The sequence below is a fragment of the Grus americana genome, chromosome 6, assembly GCF_028858705.1.
Source record: "Grus americana isolate bGruAme1 chromosome 6, bGruAme1.mat, whole genome shotgun sequence".
In the NCBI taxonomy this organism is placed as follows: Eukaryota; Metazoa; Chordata; class Aves; order Gruiformes; family Gruidae; genus Grus; species Grus americana.
The window spans coordinates 12,611,092-12,638,035 of NC_072857.1; the positions used below are offsets into that span (position 1 = coordinate 12,611,092).

The following is a 26,944-nucleotide window of genomic DNA, read 5'->3' on the forward strand; positions in this document are numbered from 1 at the left end:
GCAAACTTTTTGCCATCCCTTCATGAAAGTGAATGTAAACAGTGACACTTTATTCCAAGACAAACATGGTATTGTGGGTGTTGGATGGACCCAGTCCAACCTTACAGAGGGCTTACTTTATAAATACAGCGTGAAGTGGGCTCTGCTTCTACTAAATCCCACAGAAAAATCAAGCAACTATGAATGGCCTTGTGCAATTCAAACTAAAATAACCCATGTTGTTAGGAGAGTAGTCATCTTCCATAAATTTGTCTTCATGAGTCTAACTCAAGTATCTGGTAAAATCAGCAGGGAAGCACCTCCTATTTCTCTGAACACTGAGTTTCTATAAGCAAATGGAAAATCCTGGGAATTTTCAGTAAATTTTCACCTCCATCCTGGCCTGGTGTGTCTTGTTTCTCATCTCATACAGAATTTCAGCAAGTTCTAATATTATAGTCAAACTAAAGTAATATGTTTTTAGCACCTAGTAATCTCAGGTAATGAAGAACAGTCATGCTCATTAACTTTTCATCGTGAAATGGGATTTTTATCAGTGCTGTAAAAACAAGCAAAAAAAACCCCAACTGTCTTCTATTACACCAACAGTTGCATTTGTTCATTAAACTAATTGCTGATTAGCAGGTATAACGCCAGCATAACTGGAATGGAATAATGGCTCCAGATGCTACGACAAAGGAAGTTTTCATTCCTTAAAAATGCATCTTTAGGAATAGCAGGAAGGGAAGGAGTCTCAGAGAAAAGATTCCCTGCCAACATCTAAACTGAAGAAATGATGCAACAGAAAATGCTTCACGTGCACAACAGCCTGAGTTAAAAACTAAGCCATGCTTCAGGCAGTCCTAACAGCTTCCCTGCCTATCAATGGAGGTGGAGTGAAAAGATAGGTATAAGGGCTCTGCTAGACTTTATAAGCAAGATAAACCATGAATAGCTGTATTTTTCAATCATTGACTCAAAATGGTACAGGACTGCTTTTCACCTTTTCTGGTGTCCAGAGTTCAGAAAGGTGCTAATGCAAATACAAACTTCTCAGTGCTAAACAAGGCTGGTTTCTGTTCTTCTGGATTTTAAAATATTTGTGGTGTAAACATTTCTTAGAATTCTTGTATGCTTCAATTCAGTCCTCTTTTCCCCCCATCTTCTGGATTCCTCAAACAAAAGCAGACCATGTTCATGAATGCATTCATCTTCTCTGTCTCAAAGTGGGGAGAGAAGAGAATTAACTGCAAAGCACACCACCTCCAACATCATCTTGGAGGCTGCACACCAAGGTATTTTCAAGGTTCTGATCTCAGACATCAGTCTGAGAAACACATTACGAAAAATGTAATACATACTGCCCCTGTTCACCTCCGATTACTATTTCATTCTCCATTTCATCTTGGTTGTGTTAGGCATAATTTTCTTGACCAATACCACCTATTTAAAAAGGAAAGAAAATATCCAGCTCCTTTCTTCTTGGTCATAATCTGACACTAAATAATTTCTGAAACACATACATTTTGGTATGAAATGCCCAAGGAAATTTGCCTGGAGCAACACTTTGTAGCACAGCAAAACTCTGCCAGTCCCCAAATCCAACACCACAAGCAGCATGGCAACCTCCCTGCAATTAAAGCTTGTTTTTTTCTTTTTTTTTTCCCCAGCATCTCAGTGAACCCTTACATGATTCCAGGTCACATATAAAAATCTATCTATATCTCTCTATTTGTACAGTATGAAACATCATAAATAACTATCATATAATTGTAAAAAAACCCCAGTGTAACTGATGGTAGTACTATATGGTTGCTATTCTAAGTGTTTAGGGTTTGCTAGCTGACTCACAAACTTCAGGAGTATACAACAGTTCTCTCAAACACAAGTCTAGATCAAGGAGGTTCTATCCCAGCACAAACACACCCATCCCATAAAGCCAGAAGAATAAACAAAATCCCTGGTCTTTTCTTGTTTAAGCTAATCAGACTAATTTATTATTTTCCTGTCACCAGTCATGTATCTCAGGTTTGAGCTAATTATTCATCCATTTCTAAAAGTATATAAAAAGAAGAACAATAGTCCAACAAGTACAAGTCACTCCATTTACTCACCAATCCATTTCCTTTCAACCTTTCCAGAGTTCGAACAGAGGAAGCGTGCAAAAATCCTGGGTTAAGTGGCAGAACTTTTTGAATAATTACTAAAAAGAAACCCTGTCCACATAGATCACTTTCAAAGGACAATTAACAGGAAATTATAAATGAAAAAATGTTAAAGTATTTATAGCACTAGACAGAGGGCCACAGGTGCCATAAAGCTGAGCCCCAGAAACAGTTTCCAGGTTACATTTTAATTAAGAAAACATTCACATATATGTCAATGTGAAACAATACATTCCAAAATTTAATATCTTACATATTCCAAATCTAATTTGCTAATATGCAATAGCATTATTATTTTTTTTTTTATTTATTTAGCCTATCCCCTACTGCCTCACAAAGGCAAAATTGATTTTGGAAATGAAGAGCTTGCATGATATGCAAAAGACATACTCTGTACAATCCTGCCATTAACATACTTTCAAATGAAGCTTTTTTATGCCACCAGACAAATTCCCCAGTCTTGGTGTCCCTACATACATTTTGCTGCATGGATATGATCCATTTTCCTCCTCTAGTCACGTATTCTTTTGCGTCCCTCTTAAAAAAAAAAAAAAAAAGTTTAACTATCAAGTGAAAAATGTCCACAGGCATCTTACATTACTTTATTTAAAAAAAAAAAAAAAACTAAAACGCCCCATCCAGACAGCTTCTTCTTTTGGAGACCAGCTTTACATTCCTGAGAGTGAATAACCATTGGAACAAGACTGCCTCTAAATGTTCCAGGACTTGTCAGACATTGTAATCAGGGGACTTTCCCTGTGGTTGTCGCAGTCGAATTTGCAAGGTAGAAAATGCGCCCACAGTCACATGAAAGAAGAGCTGCCACAGGTTGCGCAGTTCATACAGATACATGTTACACAGGCAAATTAACCCAAAAGTCAGGAAGGATTTCGCATTCCTCCAGCCTGTGTAGTATACAAACAGGTAACACTGTCAGGAAGAAAAAAGAAATCAGATTACCAAATGGAAAATAACTTCCACTGAAGAAACATCATTTGGTCACTGACAAATTACAAACCCGAAACAAGTAAAACTCCATATCCAATATGTAAGGACAGTATCAATTTAGCAGTCATAGAAGGGTGAAAAGTACCTGATATCAATACAAGGTCACATTTTGCTGCCATTAAACCCTCTTTGAGAACAGTTCTCTCATAATAATGGGTTACAACCTGCAATAATGAGTGGCTCATGACAAAGGACAGTGGATGTTCCTGGCAATCTCTGGTCCCTTGAAGGACCCTTGAAGCTGGAAATACTCAGCACAAGGCAATTCCCCAGATACCAACCCAGCGTCCTGTTAGGGTTAATGCAAAGGATTAACTGGGGGATGCGGAGAGGTCCACATACATCCACTGTCCTTTTTCAAGTGGTGCAAGATGGATCACACTTGGAGAGAAATACACAACAACTCTACGGTAGTTCTGTCGTGTTTCCCACAGCTTCCCACTCTGCTTTCTCCCTGTTGCAACCTGAAATCTGTTTGAGTCTCTCGCCTCGGTTTTCATCTCTAAAGGACATAGCTGTCCAGTACTTTTTTGTGGACATTATTTTTACTTCTGCTGTGGTTCAAACTACTCCCTTGACTTCCACAAAAAAATTGTTTGCCCCCTCTGGATTCTACCCATTTCTGACTAATGAAGACAGCTTTTTCTGTGTTTCAAGGCAGGTAACAACATCACTAGGGCTTACCTTGCATTCCGAATCTGTTCCCGGTGGATATATAACCATGCTCACACAGATTTTTTTAACAGCATTCATCATCAGATTATCTAAGTGTCATTTCTGTTCTTCTTGGGCATTTCTCACATTTTATCAGAGTCAGAAAAACTCTACTTAATTTTTTTTTCATTTTTCATGTTCCTCAAAAAAGGGCAAAAGCATTGTACACTCACAAACGAACGATGCAATTTATTGAGGTTACTTTATACTCTATTTAAAGCTTAACCTCTTTCTTGTAAAGCATACATTTCCACTGTAACTGTGGCTCAGATTAACAAAACTACTTGTGATTTCTGGATATCTAATTATCTTCAGAGATGCGAGTACTGACAATATCAGTAAGATTCGTTATGTCCTTCCTCCAAAGCGAAGTAAAACTAGAGATAAGCAATCTACAGGTTTCAGAATCTAGATGGAATTCCTCTGAACCTGCTTGGCCGCTTTAAGCAGAGCAAATGCAACCTACTTGGGCTGACAGTTTTACAAATCACATCTAAAAGAGCAATTAGTTGGTACTAGTATCTCAGCAGTAAGAATTCAGATAATTTCCTAGCGTCGGCGCCTCCACTGACAACATATGAAGAAGTGTAACTGCTTCCAAGATTAAAATAGTCAGGATATGCTTCATCAAAATGATTAATAAGCATCAAGGGTTTAAAAAACCAAAAATACTATGCAAGCTTAAAAATGTCTCTGCAACATGATGTTGAATGACCGTGAATTTTACTGAAGATCTGTTTTTAAATGAATTCTGGGGCTTACTGTTTCATTAGTCTAGGTTTAAGATGCTAGAAGATTTGCCACTTACAAAACAGAGCACCAGTCAAAAGGCCAAAACACTGTAGGTTTAACACCTTGCTATAACAAGTGCTGGTATGAAATTCCTGGGGGCTTTTGTTCTTCTATTGAAGGGAAGAATTAGCATGGCAATTACTGAGCATGCTTTTATGTACAAGGCTCCTCGGCGACTTCAGAGAAGATTTTGATTTTTGATTTTTTAAAATTTATTTGGTTTTAATTAATGTTAAGAAATGACTGAAAGCTCAACTCCTGACACTTCACACTTTGGGTACAACTGAGACAATTGTTACTTTTGCACATTTTCTTCTTCAGAAGAGACTAGAAGCCACGGAGGAACACTAGACACGTCAGCTCTAGACAAACTGGAACAGGCATTTCTTGACTTCTTGGACATATTATCAAAGCTCCTAATCTTAGTTATTTTACCCTGTGAACATTATAGCATTGCTATTTTGTCAGTGTTGTAATACTCAGTTGCAATTTTATAAGCAAAATAGGCCATAAACCAGAAATGAAATAGCTTGAGTTTACTTGAAAATCCCCTTTCAAGTGTACAAAAAAGAAATAAAATCCCAAATGTAAAAAACCTTAAGCAATTAAAAATCACAGCTTTAATGCTGCTAAAACTGTGCCCTAAAGCTTTATATTTTATTTCAACATAAAAGTGAACCTAAATACTGATAGCATCATCTTGAAATGAAAGGTTTTAGAGAGTATATGGTAGATGCTGATGGTGATGGACAATTTCCCCACAATGCTAGAACAGCTGCTACTTTTCTTCTTAGACAATCTAAAAATATCCAGATCACATACCATATGTGAAAATATAAAGGGAACGCTATTATTATTTCAGTTTGATACATATAGACATATGCCAGCATACTGGCCACTCAATACATCCCATGTATTACTACAATACTTCAAAAAGTAGCAGAGGATTTTCTTCATGCTGTCTACTCTCACTTGTGTTCTTGGTATTTAGAGCTAGACCGTGAAGACACTCATCCTGGTTCAAAGAGCTTCACTTCAAATGTAAAAAGAGCTGGCATAGAAACTCTTCAGTCTGTGCATTTATTGGCTTCTAATGATCATGACCAAATTACATTCTTCATCATGGCACACTGAATGTTAGTGAGCATAAAACATCCTGTTCCACGTTAAGTCGCATTTTTTGCCTGCGCACTGAGTTTACAAACATTTTCTTGGAAATTAGAAAGAGAAACACACTGTTATGTTGTAAATAACTGAACAAGAGAATACAACATTATGGAAGCCTTGTGGGTGAATGATAATGAAATGTGCTGTCATGCAACATACAGACTTAATCTCTCGAACTCCTAAACGTGGCAAAAGAACATCAGAACACGCCAGAGAACTGTCAGCCCTCTTAGTTCTGAAAAATGACCAATTACTTATTGTACGAATCACACTAGAAGGTGCAGAACAAGAGTCTTGACAGATATATTCTGAATATTAAGAAAAAGCCTACATTCCAAGCTGCATGGATTCTTTCTTTAAAATAAATCTATTCAAGTCAGACACTGGGGGAAAGACATATATCCTTATGTCTCAAGGCACCAACATGAATACTTTATAAAGAATAAGGTTTCTAATTTGGTAGAGGAGGGAAGAATGTGTATTTTTCACACACACACACACAAAAAAAAGAATGCAGGAGCTCCACCTTATCTGATATGGAACAGATTGTTGGCATGGAAAATTAACACCAATCTGAAGAATTATTTAAGGTTTAAGCTGACGAAAAGTCAACAAGTGGTAAGGAACACAAGTTGTACTGTGACATTTTGCTAGATACAGAGAATGGAGATTACAGGTACCTGGACAAAAGGCTGACTGATAGAAAGGTTGATATAAAAGAAAAATCCTGAGACATTATTTTATTCTACAATTTGACACTGTACTAAACATCAGCACACAGAAACAAGTAGAAACTGCATATTCCACATGCAGCAGATTAAAAGTTAAAAGAATTGTAATAACAGCAATTAAGCATGACAGACATTACAGCTAAACATAACAGCAGTACCACTGAATGAGAAATCCTAATGGACACCAGAACTCCTTGCTACAAATTATATAGGAAAGTCAAATTTCAAGGCAGAAATGGAAAACCTACAGACCTGAAATGCCATGTGAAACATCAGACAGGATAAGGAAAACATAGTGGAAAGTGGCTGAAAGCTCTGAGAAAGAAGGAGATGCACAATAATCTACAAAGTGAGGAAAATTCTGGGGTGTAGTGCCTAGGTATTACTATATTTACTTCAAATCTTCCCAAAGGAAAGAAACAGTAAGGCATTTGTTCAGATGTTTAGATTTACTTCAACTATGAAACTATTACTTTAAGGAAGTGATATAACTTCCATGTGACTTTAAAGATAAATTGTAAGCTCCAGACAGAAAAGTATACCAAATCTCCTAATCAACTAACTGGAAAAAAATGCCAGCAACCAGAAGCTCTTTGTATCAATCTACCGTATGATAGTTTATGATTTAATGAAATAAAACAGAACAGAAATTATTTTTGTAATTGCCCTATTCAAGTACCTGTGACATTTAAGAAACCATGATGACATTTATGCATGACTGGGTAATGTTTCTAAACTCTAGTGAATTATGCAAGCAGAAGAACACACCTGGTACAAACACGCTGCTGTTCCAAGAAAAAATGCAATTACATAGCTGAAATCTTCACCTTCATTCTGTGAAAATAAAACAAAAAGCCATGTTTTACAATGTTTCAGTGAAATACCAGATATTTATAGTATGAAAGTTATTCATTATTGTATGTTAAAATAGTCTCACATAGAGATTTATAATAATTCCTGTACTACACTAAATCAAAGGAGTTAGCACTAATTATTGCTTACCTATATGCCTGGAAAAAATCCACTGTGATATGGAATCAGACCAAAATGTTTATTCACAACAGACAACTAATGCTGAGATTTTCAAAAGCCTTAAAGGAACTCCAGCTCTAACACTGACACTTACCTTCTACAGATGCCTTTGAAAATTCAACTCTAAACACCGGTAACTAACACCAACTTTGTAGAACTGTGCCTTCCTCCAGGTTCACGAAACGGAAAGGAGACAAAAGGGAAAGACACAAACTGCCCACTAGGGTGTGGTAAAATCCCACACAGAAAATAAGGGAGGCAGCCTTGCCTTCATGGCTGTGCTGTGAGAGCAAACAAAACCCCATGAATTTATCAGAGAGACATTATTGGAAAATTAAGTTTTCTTGAAGGAAAAGATGGAAAAATTTTCTTGAAGCGATAGATCTTTCCACTATGTGTTTAAAAAACAACAACAAAAAAATACCTTCTAACTTTTTCAAACAGGTTGTTGCAGTTTCTCTAGAGCCGAGCAGAACAAATTTACATGCTCAGTGATTATTCTAACCGCATTTCCAACAACCATCTGTGACGATCAAAAACTAACCCATGAAAACAATGGGTACTCATGCAAATGTTCTTCCTTGAATGCAAATTTCATTTTAAGAAGGGATCCATTCAGAACTACAATTTGTTTCTGCTCAGAATATGTTCCGTGTGAAGCATTTGCATCTACAGTTTGACTAGGGAAAAGTTAGTATGTCTGCACATAAAACTTAGCTACACAATGCAATACAGTCCTTAACCATCCGTAAATCTTTGCCTCAGTGCCACTGCGTATTTGCTGGAGTATAGTTACAGATCGTAACAGAGTTTTGCTAACACCCAAATAAAACCACTGATTATAAAGGAAACACTAATTCAGAGAGAAGCTTTTGAATAATTTCTCAGAAAAGTTCCATTAATCACATTGTGGATTAGTTCTCCCTAAACCTTGTGGATTTTTCCACAGTAAACTATGAGAAATTTTGATGGATTTTTAGTGTGCCTCATTTGTCAGTAACAAAAAAAATATCTTCCATCTGTACTGCCATCTATTACCTCCAGATGCAATAACATATAGAATAAAATGATTTGGCTGCCCTATCATCGGTTAAATAGGTTAATCTAACACTGGCATTCCTTTTGAAAAAAATAGCTGTGGAAAGGTAACAAAACAAGCTCTAGAAACATTACACTAAGTGGCAGAATTCTGTTCAGTACCACTCATACTACAGTCTACGTTAAATTCATTCCTATTTATAAATTGAGAGAAGTGTGATAACAGAGAAAAAACTAATTAGGGATAAAAGAGAGATCTATGTTCACTATTTCATTCTGGATTTTTCTTTAAAAAACAAACAACTCAAAAGAAGGACCTAGCATGGAAAACTTTTATTAGCCTTGTTCATCTATTCATTAGTTTTCAGGAAATGCTGAGGCCTCAAACATTACTGCTTTATTAAATCTTTACATATATCAATAATTATAAAAGACAACTGGAATACAGGTCATCTTCTTTACCTTACTTCCCTAAAAACTCCATTAGGTATCAAAAGCATTGCAGTTACAAAGTTCAGATATACGTTTGAATAAAAAGATTATCTATTAACCAAACAGGAGGGTTCCCATTTTCTTTCAGAAAACCTGTATGGGATTTTTAGTTTCTACCTGCATTGCCACAACAGTAGAGCCATTTAATGTTCAGTACATCTTTTTCTGTGGTAACAAACGTGACCTTTCTGCATGTGCTTGCAAGCACTACCAGCATATTCACTTGAGTTGCTTGAAATCATTCACCACTATTATTTTCATTGCATTCTCATATTTCATATGAGAATACAACTAGCACAAGAAATAGGGAGGGTCAGAGCAGAGAGTTCACATAAGCAAATAAATGTTTGTTGGGAGGGTTATTTGGGTGGAGGGTGGGTGTTGGTTTGGGGGATTTTTTTTTTTTTTTTAGAAGAAATCCATTGACAGTTTCCCTTACATTGATCATTTCAGCATACACAGAGAAATAAGCATCCTGCTTAAGAAGGTTTATTAAAAACAAACAAAAACAAAAAAAACTTTTCTAAAAAAACCCCCCAATTTTACAAAACCTGTTTAAAGACCCTTGCTCCATGGACCTTTCAACAAAATTGGCCAGATTTTCAAAGCTGTTCCTCATTTCTCTCAAGTGTTTTTAAATAACATCTATTAAAATTAAACGTCTCATATCATGGCATAAATTTAGAAAACAGAACATTATGTTCACATTCTCGCTGCTACCAAGGTACCTAGGGAAGGAGTCGACCACCCACCTTCTACTGCTTTTGAAACTCACAGCCTCAATGAATGATGCATCACACTCAAGAAGGATGCAGAGATCACAAACAATACAGGATTCATAAACAGAGGTCTGACCTCACCATCAATATTTCTGAAAATAAAACTGGCAAGACTTAGTTCATATAGCAAGCATCTTCTAAGGTGATATTGTGATTGCAGTGACGCCTAACTCTTAAATTCATAAAAATGTACAATACCTGGAGAAGACTTTCTATGGCATGAAAGCCACGAATTAAATTCAAAGCCCCACATAACAAACTAAGCACAAATGAGACAATCCCTGGCAGAGTCACAGGTTCCAGACGCTGATGAGGAGCTGCAAAGCAAAAGATCGAAAAAAAGATATCAAAGGTCAAAGCAATGTCTTTAGAAATTTAGTAAAACAGTAATCTCATTTTTCAGTGGCTTGTAGCCCAAGAAGAGCTCACTGAAGCAAACCACAAAATATCAATCTTTTTTTTCTAAAAAGAAGAAACATTTTAAATATTACAACACAATGTTTAACAAAAGTATACTTTCCTTCAATTCACATAAATAATTGTCTTATTCTATTTAGTTTTTAACTCAATACATTCAGTTTATTCAGTATGATACTGAAAGCTGCTCAAACATGCCAGGAAATTGATGGCAAATGATGCACTTCCTAGTGAAATTTGTCTACAATTAGTAGCCAGCTAATAAGTCAGGTACTTAAGAGCTCCTCTCACAACCTCCACTTTTCTTTAACACTAATGCATTAGCAGAGCTATCGAGACTGATTTAGCTTGTTTGCTGAATGGAACACTGAGGCCCTACCTTAAAAAATACAGCCATCGAGTGCTACCAAAGACACACATAACAAGACAGCTTTGAAACTAAGCTAATATCTGTATTACAACCTTACACGGACCTTACAGATAGTGCTTAGAAGTCTCTCACAAAACATGCTAAAATTAAAGCACGCTTTCTTTCCACGTACACCCACTCTTTCAGGCTTAGCTAGGGTCACTACTACAGAAGAGCTGTGTATGTTCCTCATTACTCACCCCTTCCATAACTAATAACGGAAAGCAAATATGAAAAAAACCAATGCAAAACTCTTAACAGTCTAGGCAACACTGGGAAAACAATAGGACTACTGAGCCATACTTAAATCATTCTGTTCAAATCAACGACGAGTAACGACATGAACAATGAGGTTAATGAACTGTAACATTAATAGAGAGAGGGGTGTCAATCCTGGTTGTTTGCATTGTGCAGATCCAGGACAAAGGCTTTCCAAACAGTTTACGAAGTTACAGAACCTAAAGAAAAAATGACAAAAGCTATTTCACATTGGTAAACACACAGGGCTGCCTAATTATGAGTGTGTGATAACTTAAAAATAAAACACAAAATTAGTTAACTCATTTGTGCTGAATTTAATGGTGTAATCAGGGTTTTTTTTTTTTAACAAAAGCATAATCTGTGTTTAACTTTCAGAGCTTATTGCTTTTCTAACAATAGTACATATTAGAGGAACACTACCAGCAATCACTCAGTTAAGGTTAGATATGCTATTTGCATACCAAACCATTCTTTTTCAGTGACTCGTAACCGGTTATTTTGGTTTGGATTTTTTAAACCATCTCATCTAGAGAGTGTCAAAAAGCTGAAAGTGTATGTGACTGGTTTTAGCCAAAACTCATCGTATTTCATTAACTGGTAGATAAAACTAGTTCACTGCTCTCGATGCACATCTCTCCAGACAATTTCATTTTCCCCATGTAGCAGGGTAACTTTAAAACATCGTGTGTTAAATCAGTATTTAAAACACCTCTTTGAGAACCATCAGGGGAAAAATAAAGACTCATCAGCTAAATCAGGACAGTCTATGAAGGATCATAAAATGCTAACTTTCCTCTCTTTCTGCTTCACACATTAATAATTACCCCTATTCCTCACTACATAGCACAGCTTTCGCTAAAGGAGAAGGGCTGCTATCTTCAATTACTTTAACAATTTAAGAGGCCGAGACACTAGACCACGATACATATCCAATGACAAGTATAAGCAAGTAACAGACAATCCTTCATCAGCACAGCCAAAACTAAGCCATCAAATTCTGCTATTCTGTGTAGCAAAACAAGATTTGCATCTACCTAACTTCCTACCTCTGCATGCCATCCAACTTGATTTAACATACGTAATTCACTTACACCAAGTCATGGTTTTTTAACAGAACAGCATATTCAGGAAATTACACTAGGCAAACCATATCTTTTTGTGAAAATTTGTTCTTAGAACAAAGGAGAAACTTTGAAGTCTAGCCAACTGAGTGGGTAGCAAACATCCAGAGAAAGTTCTTTTCTAGGGTGGAGAGAAGCAATGAATGTAAAGAATTACTAAACTATTAGCAGACTTGCTAAAAAAGACACTGTTATTCAATAGCATCTAAAATTTGAAGAACTGAAGAAGGAGCAAAGTGCAAACCCCTCATAATGCACAGCCCTTTGATGGTGAGTTTCTACAGCAATTCAAGGAAGGAAGTGGATAACTGAACAGAGAGATCTATGGAATTCAGAGGAAGAAGAAAGTTAAAAGTAACTGAAAGGGGAAAAAAAAGCAGAAGAACGTCGACATGGAAAGAAAAGAGGACAACAGAACTGATTCTGTAAGACAAGTTGTGGACAGGTAGGTGAAAAAAATTTTGACCATCTGCCAACTATTATTTTACTTTATAGGAAGTTTGAATCTAGACAACTTTCAGAGTTAATCAGTTGCCACTTCTGGCACCATAACCTTTTCCACAAGTCAGGATTACACTAGAACATTAAAAGGTAACAACAATGCAAGCATCAAACGTGGGAAAAGAATGGTATCACAGCATTACATACCTTTAAAAACAGCCCACACATATAAGCAGTAGATGATTAAAGGTATGTACAGTGCTGCTTAAAAGATTCTACTCTTCTAAATAATTTAAACACCTTCACGCTTTTCCTCTATTAATTTTCCAGAATCTATGTCTAATACTGTTAAATTGCAAATACAGAGATTGTAAGCTATTTCTACGCTGTCTCATAGCACCAAGAATTCTCGGGGTCAGGGCCCCAGCAGTACAAATAGTGCACCCTAGCGATTTTGTTTTGTTTTCATCTTCAGTAGAAAGTAGTTTTGAATCTTAGGAGTAAGTAAAGTAATTAGGATAATACACTGGCAAAGAAATCCTGTTTTCATATATGTATAAAAATAGCACAAAATCAAGCCGATCTCTTGTATTACAGACCTGTAGGAAGTGTTTAGATTTATAATTGCAATTTTCACCGTGACACTGTAAAGCGAACAGCATCGGTCTACGTCTGCCCAGGATAACTAGCCTTACAGCCATAGGTACTTTCAGAAAAAAAGGGGAAGATATTAACTAATTAAAATCAACGCTTCCTTTTAATCTATTTATCATTTTGCTTCACTAAACTTGGAAGACTGAAATCAGACGATGTCAATCGCAGATGTGCAAGGACTTGGCGAGTTTTAAGTTTTCTGTCCTGCTGGGAAACATCTAAAGGTGGGCCTCAAACTGATTCACAGCATTCACTCAATAGCACAAACCTTTAACCCAGTTCAACCACACAATTCCATATTTACCTCCCACATGAAATAAATTAAAGTTTTAAAAAATGAATGACTACTTAAACGAACATGACAAGTATCTACAAAATTGCTATTATTAACATTATACACAAGGCACTTATTTAAGAGAGTACATCTTTTAGCCAGCACAGTTCTTTGGATTTTCACCATCACAGATGCTTCCTAAAGTGATGCTTCTCCCTCCAGCTGCTCTAACCCCTGACACTATGCTCTTGGCTTATGTCATCACGGGGTTTTACTGGGCAGAAATAACAAAAAAAGTCAGAAAAAGAAAGATCATCTTCTTAAGTGCTCATCTTCATTTGCTTATTTTCCTGCAGCTTTTTTTTTTTCCTTCAATAAAGCAGTCCATTGAATAGACCCATTTCTCTCTCCGAGTGCCTTGGAAAGATACGCACTTTGAGCTGAGGACAAAACAAGACATCTAAGCTAAAATAAAGCATAAAGCTGCCATGACTTTATGTGTAAGAACATCACAGTGAAAAAGCTTTTTTTAAAGAAAAAAATATCAAAGATCAAATATCTACTACCCTGCATCTGTCTCATTTAAGGATACAAAAACAAAAGACTGAAACTTACCTGCAGATATCTTACCAGTACCCTTATATTCTGCCACAGATAAATGTGCAAACCCATTAGCCGAACCAAGTTCTGACAGGGAAATTTGATAAGGTGGTCTCAGTTTGATTTCTGTCTGCATGTCAGCAAGATTCATCTTTGTTGACAAAGAACGTGTGTTGTTATATCTCTGTTTGGTCCTCTGAATGAAATTATCTGTGTAAAATTTAAATAAAAAGGTATATCCCTGTGGACTTTTGTTAATTAAATAATCCAAGACCATGCAGCTTTATGTACTACATACTTCACAAATTGAAACATATTGTTTGAAATGCTTGTATTTATCTTGGATTTTTTCATACTATTTCTGTTTTGTGACTAACATATCATAGGCTATTTAATTCTGCAGTAAAAAAATAAAGCTCCAGAAATCTAATTACTTAATAACTGTGAATAAACTAATGACTCTTCACTGCATGAGACTGAATGCATTGCTAATACAATGGATTTACTGCACTTATTCTATCTTTTCCATTACTTTAGTAAACATCCTTATGAAATAATTAACTCCTGCATTCAAGTATAAACTTACTTGAGCATGAAACATGCTTGCAAAATATTCAGGTGGAGAAAATTAATACCACATTATACAGGTATAGACTATAATAGACCTACATTCTAACTTAACAACTAGTAGAACAAAGGTGGCGTTGAGAAAAAAAAAACCACCACCAGAGTGTTCATAGAAATCTTCATAAGGAAGACAACAATGTTGTATAGAAATTGTTAAAAATTGCCTGACTGAATTATAGACAGGAATTAACCAAGTGGAATAACTTCCCCCATATTTCTAAAACTGCAGTTCTTTTTGCTCTAATGCTTTTTATAAGAATATTTAAAATAACTGCCTAGCACATAGTATTAAAGCAACTGATATTAATGGAATCCATAACAGCTATTATCTGGTATATATGAGATTAGTTGTATTTGGAGCTTGTATGACATAAGATTAAATGCCTCACTATATCATAAAACAAATAAAAATCTCCCCCTTTCATGTACTGAACAAAAATTACAGCACAGCTAAGAGCAAACATGAAAATGCAATCTTTTACTTAAGAAATTTATGAAGCTCAATGCCTTTACAGGTTAAGTATTTCAAGAGGTATGAAGTCAAACAACTCCTAGTATTATTAACTAGGAGAAGATGAACTCCAGACTTGGTCACACAAGACTTAAACCAAAACCTAATGGAATGAAGAAAAAGATTATAAACAAGTCTGGATAAAACTCTAGTAACCTAATTTAATGCCCACAGAAGTACTGCTTTATTGATTCTAATGGGAGTTAAATCAGATTCTAAATCCACCTGAAACACAGCTATAAACTGCCTTGGACATTTTTGTTTTGTGTGCATTAAGTTGCACATCTATTTAAATACTCATTTGTCTTGGTGTCAAGGGAAAAAAAAGTCAGATCCTTACCAAACTCTATAAAACAGTACGGTCTGACAGCAGTATTTGTCTTCATCATATTGTAGGTAGTGATGAACTCTTTCTGAAGCTCATCCAGGAAGCAGAAAGCCAGAACACTGGGATAATTTTCAGTGCACAACATCATATAGCTTACTCCCAGAGAACTTATAAAGCTATAATTGAGACAACAAATTCAAAATTTAAAATTGAAATGCAGGTAATCAGCTGCTTCACTAGTCTGATCTCATATTCTATAATCAGAAAAGCAAAAACTGCTCTGCAGTAGCAAAGGAATGAATGTTTACTGAAAAGTCCAACGCTACTCTAGAAGAAAAACTATTTACTTCTAGGCAATGTTTTACTTCAACACCACATTGTACGATCATATGAGAAGCTGTGTTATACATACATGTGTATGTATATATGTGCATGTGTGTATACATATGTACACACTTTCACATACATGGAACAGAAAATAACATAAAGCTTTTGGGATACAGAAACACAGCAGGTTTGTCCCATAATAGCTTTTCATTCATCTCAATAGCAGAATTATGTGATCTGGTGCATCCCAAAAATACAAAAAAACCCTTATCTTCAGATTTGGGCGGGGGGGGGGGGAGGGCAGTTAGTTCTTTCTAAAGTACGTGAGGAAATAAACCTGTTCCATACAATACAGGATTCATCATTCTCCAAAGATAGCTGCAAGGATGACCAGAGATGGCAAATATGAAAATAGAAAGGGACAGTTTTCAAAATACTATTGCATGTAGGCAATTCATTACTGTTCACGTTTTCATGACACATTCAAATTTGTTCAAAATCTTGATGGATAACTTACACTATTAGTCAAAGACAAAAGCAATAAAAAATGTCCTAAGCCTTATGTCTCATTCTTAAAAGTTTCTTTTAAGCTGATCAGTTTACAAGCCAACTACGGCTGAGGTTTTTAAAAAAAAAAAAATTACTGGAAAAATTTAGTTCCTGCTGGGTCTACTCCTGAGAAATGCTGGAAACTCATATATACCAATGGGAGATGGAGAAGGCTGAGCACTTTCTAGGATCATTCAGCTGGTATACTTTCCACCACCGTGACGTCTACATGTTTGCTAGGCATTAGGATTCAATTATCTCATTTAGAACAGCATATCTAAATTAGAATCAGAATTTAGCTCAGCTAAACTGCAACTGAATTACCAGCTACACACAGATGCACCTAGTTACCAATACTAAGGAGAAAGGTCACATACAAAACAAAATTCTGGATAAACATAGATTCAAAGAATTATCTCACGATAATTGAAGTTTCATGCTGCAAACAGGAAAAAAGAGCATCTTCTGAACAATTAATCCGTGTTGTCATGCAGGCACACTATCAAATTGACTAGCTCAAAAAATTTAGGAGTAGTTATTAAAAAAAAAAGTCAAAACACAGAAGTGTAAAGAGAAAACAAAAAGCATTGTTGTGAAAGTGCTGGATGGAGCAGTAGGACAGGTAGACTCCACTCAACCATTCAAGACTTTACTACACACTGCCTCCACACTAGAAAAAACATTCCTACTCTTCCCACTCCCTGTGTGCCATATAAAATAATTATTGACTTATGCTTGGGTTTTAGTGCTCATTTGCTCTGAAGTCAACAGAAATCCTGAAGGTACAATGAAACGGCCTAATTCCATAACATCCTAACCACAAGTTTTCAGAAATACTGGGTTATGGAAGTATTTGGGTACGTTTTAAAATTTGTGTAGACTGAAGAGAGAAAACAAATGAACAGTAGTTGAACTAGCATGACAAAGAACAGGTCTGGTCATTTTCATGTACAAAACAACCTTGAAATTTAAAGAAGCACTTCTAGTAGGTCAAGGACTTTGATATTCATAAAAATACTGTCTATTTCAAACTTGAACTTCCACCAAAGTTTGAGCAGGTTTCAAATCTTTCTACAATTTCCAATACATAAATACTGTCAAGAATTAATCCCAGCTTGATTAATCACTTCTAATGTGAACTGTTAACTTTTTAACTTACAGACAGACACAACCCAGGATGTCGCAAATATATAAAAGAGAAGTCTTACTTTATATTATACTGCCCAGTTTTCAGAGTACATCTGTCAGGAAGCTGAGAAAGTTTTTTTGAGAGCATTTTAAAATATTTTCTACATTCTTGCATTCCCATGCTCTGGTCATAATCAGTAGATGCAGACAGTGGGAGTCCATCCCTCACACGGACCACAGAGGCAGATAAAATCATAGACATTGCCAAGAGAGTTAACAGCAACCTACGACAAAACACAAATCAGGAGGAATCAGAATTAAGGTAAAAGCAAAAATAATGGAGTCATCTGTGATTAACCAAATTTCCCAACCCGTATACTGGGCTCAGGCTTAAAATGGGGCACAAGGAGGATTTTCAACTATAACTCAGAGTCCTAACTGAACAGGACCTACTAGTCTACGCGAACTACAAAGCAGCAGCACAGCCAATGTCACATTTTCAAACCTGAAATTTTCAAATTTTTATCTGAATTGCCATAAATCCTCACCTAGAGATACCTGTGGAGACTGAAACACTATTACTTAGCCTTTGGTAGTACTGTAGCATTTGCACCCTTCAAGCTGTAAGTATTCTTGTTTAGTGAGACAACAGTTATAGTCTAAACAAAGAACAACAGCTGGAGAGGAAAAGCATATACTGTAAAGATATGCCAGATGGAAAAGTGATCCACGTCTTGATCAAGCAATAATATTAATGTGCTTTCATGAAACTGTGTTACTGAGTGCATGCCTAAGTACCCCGACAAACAGAGACTGACACAACTTATGTACTCTCAAATAGGAAATCAAGGATCAGGACAGCAAGGAATGTAATCCAGCTCTCCCAACTCACAGTGGAATTTCTTAAACCTGAAATGTCTTTTTTCTTATCTGGGTCTCCATTTTCTTTAAATCTGCAAAATGTGTCTATCAGTATTACACAAATACTGAGCAGGTTGAAATGGTGCTTGCAAAGCCTACATGCTTTTACAGTATTTCATTTTCAAAGCATAATAGTTAAAACTTTAAAAAGTTGTATATTAAAGCATTTCTCAATCAGAAGGAGAAAATTTATAGCAGGTATTTAACAGTATAAACACACAGCCTGCAGACAGTCTTTCAAGACTGAAGACACATTTTTAAAACCTTCAAGTTCTTCAAAACCTTACATTAAAGCATCCAAAAGATTAGCAAGACAAGCATTAAAAGAAGGATTACTTATCTGCTAAGTATCAGTACACAAATTTGTCCTCTTAGGAGTGGGCAAACTGCTAGAATTTATATGAAGCCAAAAGCAAACACTTCCTCAACTCTTAACACTGCTCTGCAGACTCCTACCATATACTACACCTATCACTTAAGAGATTATGAAAAAAATAGATTTTTGCCTCCTTCAGACGATGCTACCCAAGTTCCATAGAGTCACTAACTGCAAAAGAAAACAGATTTCTGACTACAGCTGAAATATGCTTTCGTGTGCAATACTGACATGTTTACAGCACCTTTCAAATTATGACATTAAGGGTGCTTTACAAGCCTTAGCAACTGAAGGACTGTATTCTGAAAAGTTAAGAATCCAAGTTTTCCCAAAATAGCACTGCCTCTTCATAAAAGAGAGGAAATAGAGAAAATAGAGGTTATATATACATCAGGATACTTACTGAATAATAATTAATATTCAGGTTTTTCAAGGGTATTTACTCCTCAGAGAGAAAGAGGCATATAATAATGAAAACAATGAAAATGTGTTGTAATTTTCAATTTAAGAAATTCATCTTCAGCAGCAAACTTCAATCTGCTTTGAGATGCATCACATTAGCTAAACAAATTCCAAATTAATACCCTTGTATTTTACTTGTATAGCATATCAGACTTTCACCAAAGTCATAACAGCAGAAGCCACTGTTGCTTGTAGTCTGCTGAATACCTCTGGGCTTTTATCAGGTAGGCTTGTTATTTCAGCACTTCACTAGAGAATTCCCTGTTGTACGAAGTGCTTTGATCAGCTGGACACAAAAACAGAAAACAAAACAACTGTAGGACTCGCTCTAGATTAGCTTGCTGGAGTGAAGCATTCTAGAAACTAACCTGCGGTTCTAGAAACTTTTACCTATCTCTATTTGAGGTCCTGCTCCCAGCAGGACAATTCACAGGGAACACACGTGGCACCCGTTTTCTTAACTGTGCTGCTAACTATATAACCACAGCAGCAGCTCAAGAGCATGACAAAATTGCACAAGAGCTTTAAATTGTAATGGTTCTCCAACAAAAACCACCTCTACCACTTGGAACTCGATCCTGAAAGGGACTTCTGGGAGCTATATCAATATAAACATAAGAACAATGATGTGATAGCAAAGTTTAAAATTCCCCTCATTAACTTACTTGCACAAAATGTAATTTCATGGATCTGCATTTCCTCTGATGAAGCAAATAACTTCATTAGCACCTAATGTGAAGAAAGGAACACAGCTCCATGTCCTGTTTTGAGAAAAGCCAGTGAACCGGACAGCACTGCAGGAGAAACTCAGAATCCTGTTGACAGCTCTCAGAAGGAAAAATATTGTTCTGTTCACTTTTTAAATGATCTTGATGGTTAAAGTTCATGTTGAGCTATCTGATGAGATAAGAACAGACACAAAAAGTTAATAAATGTATGTAATGGCTAACAATATTCTTCAGCTGGTTTTGTGAGGGCATACTTTTTAGAAAGGCCTGAACACACCCCAGGGAGATTACTCAGAGGTACTCAAGTAAAAAGAAAACTAGAATAATAGAAATATCAAAATGTTTCTATGTTCTTTAAGTGAAGTTGACAAAGTCCCATCACTGCAGCCATTTAAAATGGGAAATATGTATCTGTCTGTGCAGCACATGAGCAACTCAGGGTAATGTAACCTTTGACTCTGAATCCCATCATTCACCTCATACACTAAGTTTAATTAATCTATAATTTCCTCTGATCAGAAACCTGAACACTTCAGGAACATAATACAACACAATCACAGTCTGACAACAGGTGCTTTACCACAACTAAGGACAAAGAATCTAAATGTCATTAACAACAGCATGTATGCAGAGACAACAGACAAAGCAAATGGTAAAGACCCCTTTAGAGGTATTCTTTCAATTTTTGTGTTTATTCTGTATCTAAATAAATATTCGTATAAACCTAGAACAAAAACGGTTACTTTCTTCAAAACTCCTACTTATATTTAGAGAAATTAGTCTAACAGAAGGTAAGCCTCCATTAAAACCTGCCAAATCTCTTTGTGTACTACGACATCGGACAAGGTAAAAACTGCGTGCACAGTGATCACCAGTCAATTAGGTGCTGATACTATCATCTTAAAAACCCACCCAGTGAAAATACATACTTTTTCCTCAGCTTCCTAACAGTGGAATCAGAAAGCTATCTAAAAAATGAAGCTAATAAAAGAAAAATCACTTTGATTGCAAGATCACACATATGTATAGAGATGTGTAATACCTATACTGTAACAAAACATTCAGCCTTATTTGAAAAGGTATTAATATAGAGAAAAAGTTTACTAAATCTTCAAAACGAAGGAGTACTTTACTCAGCTCTCAAAACAATAAGGCTCTACAGAAAGAGCCAAGTGGTAAATGTGATATAGACTTACATAGGTAGAGATTGAAGAAAAACCATTAAAGTTATGTTAGCATTTTTAGAACTATCTTTAAATGTCTTTTTTAAACATCTATTCAAAACTGCACAAAGTAATGAACTATACCATTACAAATTTCATAGGTTCTTCTCTAAAAATCCTATATCCATCAAACACATAAAGATTACAAAAGACTGCAGTTCCACTACAAATGGTCTATAAATCCAGTACAGGTAGATAGAAATGAGCAGGGACTGGGTTCACTATCTCATTCTATGACAGAACTGAGGAGTATCAAATCCAACTGGCAGGTGTTAGGTTCACGGGTACCACAGATGGTTCTTCCCAAAACACGCTGTTAGCCAGCGGAAGTGCTTGTCACAGGATGTTGTCAATGCTAAGACATTACGGGAATTCATGAGGCAACTGGAAAAGTTCACAAAAAACTACAAGGGTTATTAAAACTAAAGCACTACCCTTTGTTCAGTAAGATTCTGACCCTCAAATGATGACCAAGAGGGAAAGTACACCATGAAAGCATCACTCCATGCTTGCGCTATTCTTACATTTCCCTATGCGCATCTGCTTCTAGCCCACCTTTACTGATTTCCCCTTACACTGATGCTTCGCAGCCCTTCCTGCCAATGCGGACTGGGAGAACTCATGGGAAAGAGGAACATGGAGAAAGCTGGCCGCAGACAGATATGAGTCAACTGGAACGGTCATTCTTCTGTTACTCTACCATCCCTAATTTATTATACATATGTCAACCTCCACTGCTTTCACAAAAAGGAATTATCATACATGGCTTCAGTTTCATTCCCTCCCATGAACAGGAAAACTCAGATGATAGAAACCAGAGCCTGTTTTACTGGACTTTTTTCTGTAAGACAGATTCAATTATCACCTCATTTGTTTGTGTGTTACGATGGCACTTGGTCCTGAGGCAACACTAGAAAAGTCCTAGAAAGTGGTATATGTTCCAGTCTTCCTTTGTTACAAATTGATCCTCCAATCTGTGAGCTGACAATAATTGGTTTATACCTATCTGATGTCTTTCATAACTTTTTTTTTTATAAGTAAGTCTTTGAAAGTGATCTGTGAATATGGTTTGCTCAGGATACTTCAATTTTTTAAGAACAGCCTAGTTTCACAAAAATTGAAAGAGATTCTAAGCAGATCTACTGTAATGACAAGCCTACCCTCCCGCACCTGCTGGCCTTCAGCACCAATTTAATCAAGGCATTTCTTGCCAGGATGTCTGCCTCTCACGATAACCTTCCATAAAATATAAAATTGGGGAGCGGCTGCAAGCTGCACACCTGCTTGATGCAGAATGAAGATACAGTTTCTGTGCTTACTTCAAGTACACAAAATAGCGCTGGAGAATTTATTGTCCCCACTTTTGAGGGTTGTGACAGCTGCATTATGCAGGCAGGAGTCTTAATTTTTCCACTCTACTGCATACTTCAGAAATACGTATTACAAACTACAGCACTACAGAAGGACGCAACAAATAAAGCCACTTTGACATCACCAGGTATGATCAGACAAGGAAATAATCCTAAACCACCAGCCCATGTAATCCTTCCCATAAAGCAGATGAAAAAGAAACCTCGGAAACAGAATCAAGACTGAAAAACTACAGGAACAGAACAAGCTGCATCCCAAAGCCCGGGAACTTGAGCCCTTCCATCTACCCCCTACTTATGTGGCAGCCTCGACAGGATCATTTGCACTATTTGCAACGGCAGCCAGAGCAGGAAGAGGCAACGCGTTTACTGCCTTAAACGGGTTCGCACTGCTTTAGATGGCAAAACTTCACACAAAACCGTCGATGCTCACACAGCCAGGCAGGCCAGCGCCAGGTCCCTGCCACGACAGCCTTCTGCTGCAAAACGACGCTTACGACGAGGCCCGAGCTGCCATGGGCGGCCTCCTGCACCTGAGCTGCCCGCTGCACCCAGCGCTCGCTGCCAGCGGCAACCCTCGAGGAGCGAGGGGGGAGGCAGCCGGTGCACGCTCTCTCGTCCCGGCCGATGAACACACGCGGAGGCCCCTGCGGCTCCACCGGCCGGGCTGCCACCCTCCAGCGCACGGCAGCCCCCGGCGGGGCGGCGGCCCGGAAGGCGGAGAAACCGGTGACAAGTCGCTTCGCTTTGCAGGACCAGACCCGCGCCTGCCCGGGGAGTCCCGCGGTGCCCCGGCTGCCTCCCGCCCCGGGCCTGGGAGCCGAAAGGGGAAGGCAGGCGGCAACCGAGACCCCGGCCCGGGAACACCGGGCATACACAGCGCCCTGCAGCAGCACCTTCTAGCGCCGTCCCGTCCCTCGCCCTTCCTCTCGGCGGCAGGCCCCGGGCGGCGGGCAGGCCCCGGGCGGCAGGCGGGCGGGCCGCGTCGCCTGGCAACGGCACGGCGCGGGGGGGACTCGAGCTACCTGGCTCACCGGAGCGGAGCGGCGGCGGCACCGGCGCGCGGCCACAGCGGCCACCTCCCGCCAGGCATTGTGGGTACTGTCCACGTCTGCCCCGCGCCCCCCCACCCGCCGGCGGGGGAGCGCCGCTCACGTGACGCGGACGCGGACGCGCCATTGCTCCGCGGGCAGGGCGGGGCGGGGCTCGGCCGTCGCCATGGCGACACGGCGGAGCCGGGCCTGCCCTGAGGCGGCTCCGCGCCGGGACGGGTCGCGTCGGTATGGCTCCCTCGGCGGATTCAGGCGCAGTCGGCGGGAGCTCTCAAGGCTGCGGGGCAGCCCCGGTGCTGCGTCTGAGGCGCTGTTTCTTCAGGCGCCCTGAGGGGAAGGGGATATCTGTCCCACCCCACGGTGGGTCCTGTTCCTTTATGGTGGTGTTGCTTCATGCAGGCCTTCCCCGCCGCTCCCAACAGGGCTGCCCGGTTAACCTTCAACGCCTCTTTGAATCTTTGGCTCTGAAACGCCGGCTGGTGTGCTGGGTTGGGTTTGTGGCCAGTGGTCAGATGGGTTGAAGTGTCCCAGCCCCACTCGTGTTGTGGAAAGCCCCAGTGTGTTGGGGCCAGCAGGCAGCCTCGCTAGTTCTCTACTTCACACTTCTTTGGCTAATTCTTAATTACTTTCAAAAGAACTGAGGTGTACTAATTGTGCTCTTTGGGTTCTCCTGTGTAATAGCTTTTAACTATAGTTGGCCAGTTCCCGCTAGGTTTAATGGACGCATATAGGTCTTGACATATGCTTGATGCTGTATAGATAAAATGCGTTAGTTTTCTGATGGGGCAGCGAACGTGGCTGCCGAGGGGGAGGATGTACAATGTTGATGTAGTTGTCACCAGAAAAAGTGCACTGAGATGACACCAGCTGCCAGACTGATTTCACTCATATCCAGACAAATCAGCTGGGCATGCTTCGACAATAAATGACAATACAAAACTGAAAGTTTGCAAATCTCATTACTAATCCCAAAGTGAGGTTCTGATTTTAAAACTACTTTCTTTACTGGTACAAGAATAATTTTCTCCCTGTATTGCTCTTCAACTTTACTGTTTCCCTACCCTATCATACAGTTTTAGTCTGTTGGCTCAAATCTCAAATGAAAGCAGCTTATTTCCTCGCTAACGCCTTTTAATTTCTCCTTCCATCTGTTACTACTTCACTATCCAAGTGCTTGTAGCATTGCAAAGAGTGTTGGGGTAGAGGTAATGTACCTCACACTCTGGACTTTTGGGCTCTACTGAGCTTGGGAGCGAGGTAATCAGGACAGCGCTGACGTTAACACTCTCCAACCTCACGTCTGCTTTCTCTAAGCAGCATAAACTATCTAAGTGGACACCTATGGTGACCCCAGAAACCAGTGGGGTGTCACCTCCAGTGATCCAGGTGTGATAAAATGATCTCTCGGATCTCACAACCAGGTGTAAGTTGCTGGAGATTAATTTTGCCCTTTCAGCCTCCAGGCTTTCTCCTCTGCACTTCAAGCAAAGCTCAGCCAAGCTGAGGAACGGAGCTCTCTGTGCCAAACGAGGCTGCAGCAAGGGGTACAAGGTTAACTGGCCATGGAGTTGAGTAACGGAGGTGGGGGGAAGACTGGCAAAAAGAGAAAAATTCTTTTCAGAGGAGACTCAAAACAAGCCAGGGAAGCAGCAAGGCAGGGGGCCAGGAGGCATGGGTGGTATGGCGATGTGGGAGGGGAAGGCGGGTGCGGGTGAACGGAGAAGCCACGGCAGGAGAGGCCACAGCAGGTGCTTGGTGAGGTTCTTCTGCTCCGAACGTAAAAGCAGCAAGAAAAAAGTGATATCCTGGAGACCAGGGGAAAAAGACCCTTTTCTGAGCATCCTTCTCATGGTGAAAGCTGTGGGGTGGGACTGCCAGAGATGTGCACCACAAACAGGTCTCGCTTAAGCCTTGCAAGGGACGGAGGGTCTGCGTGTTTGAATGAGCACCTTCACATCTCCAAGTCAGGATCTTGGCATGTCACAGAGAAACGCTGTTCCCTATCACGCTTGTGTAGAGCTGAGCATGGGAACATCTCAATCCTGACCGACTAGGCACAACTGTAGCATATGTTCAGAAGATGATACATTAATCTGAATAATTTCCAGAGAGTCTTTATCCTGTATAAACAGAGAGCACAGTATTACAAGCTGCTACACAATTTAACAGCTTCTGATAGCATCTACTATAATGCTGAGAAGTAGTGATTACTTAATTAGAGGCCGCCTAAAGGTTTGTGATAAGTGCATACGTGTGTAATTTTAATTTTTCTAGTTCTTCTGAACTGTTTATCTTTCAACCCTAAAATTCTCTTGACCTTCGTAAATGTTTTGAAGGAAAAAAGATAAGCATTTTGCATTTACATAAACAGGACTTCAAAAATTATATACACATCTATTAGTTAAGACTTACACATTCCTAGGGGAAAAAAAACTTATAATATTCTTTATTTTCAGGTGAACCTGGCCCGAAGAGGCTAAATAAATTGCACTAGGTCACTGAGAGAGGTAGTGGCAGTCAGAAGTGGGGTTACAGCTCCAGCACTCCCACGGTAAACTTAAATCATACCTGTTAGTCAAGAATTTGCATGGCTAACAAGCCAGTTGCACTTAAAATAGCTTTCTTCCTTGTCCCATTGACTCCCCTAAGACAGAAAGCAATAGAACATTGTTCAAGGGGCACCATGCAGTGAATAAATTACTGAAAGCTGCAGCCAGAGATAAAACAGATTCATAAGAAGTAAACCAAATCAGTGCAAAGGGAAACCAAAGTGGAGGAATTTAGGTGTTTCAGAAGGAAGAGAAGAGGTGAAGAGATCAAGAGGAGTGCGGGACAGGGTACCACAGCATCTGAGGATGAAGAGAGAGCTGGACGGGAAGGACTGGTGCCAAGTCCCTATGGTGTCAAACCCCCCTGAGACAGCAGCGAGGTGCGTTTTCGTGAGTACAGCAAAATAATGAAGCCATGCGCTTGCTTAATGTGTCATCAGCCAGCTGAAGGCAAAACCCAACAGCGAACGCTGAGAGACAAGTTAGGGCGGGATTTATCTCACCAAAGTTTAATGATCTGGAAATTGCCCACTGTGAAGCAGCTCCTTGTTGCTATTTCTCCTCAGTTACTGCAGGGGGAGCAGACACGTCCAGCCGCATTTATGCGCCTCGGTTTTAGATGACTAAAGGTAGGGAAGACAAAACCTTAGGCTCTGTCCACCGGATTTAAACATGACTTTTAGATCAAGTTTCCCCAGGGAAAAATATCCAGCCTGAGG

The 26,944-nt window shown here is 38.8% G+C and overlaps 1 protein-coding gene across 3 annotated transcripts; it reads right to left on the reverse strand.

The window, feature by feature from the left end:
* Window positions 1-1,945: 1,945 nt before the first annotated feature.
* SEC22A (SEC22 homolog A, vesicle trafficking protein) lies at window positions 1,946-23,738 on the reverse strand. 3 transcript variants are annotated; one of them, XM_054830198.1, is made up of 8 exons: window positions 23,650-23,738; window positions 19,969-20,200; window positions 17,625-17,828; window positions 15,553-15,716; window positions 14,090-14,284; window positions 10,096-10,214; window positions 7,325-7,390; window positions 1,946-3,074 (listed from the first exon to the last, which is right to left on the reverse strand). In XM_054830198.1, exons 3-8 carry the CDS (start codon window positions 17,804-17,806, stop codon window positions 2,874-2,876), a joined length of 927 nt encoding a protein of 308 aa, XP_054686173.1. In that variant the 5' UTR covers window positions 17,807-17,828; window positions 19,969-20,200; window positions 23,650-23,738; the 3' UTR covers window positions 1,946-2,873. The 3 variants fall into 3 exon arrangements, with proteins under 3 accessions (XP_054686173.1, XP_054686174.1, XP_054686172.1); XM_054830199.1 differs by having other exon boundaries at window positions 23,659-23,704; XM_054830197.1 differs by having other exon boundaries at window positions 23,521-23,650.
* Between the last annotated feature and the right edge of the window lie 3,206 nt (window positions 23,739-26,944).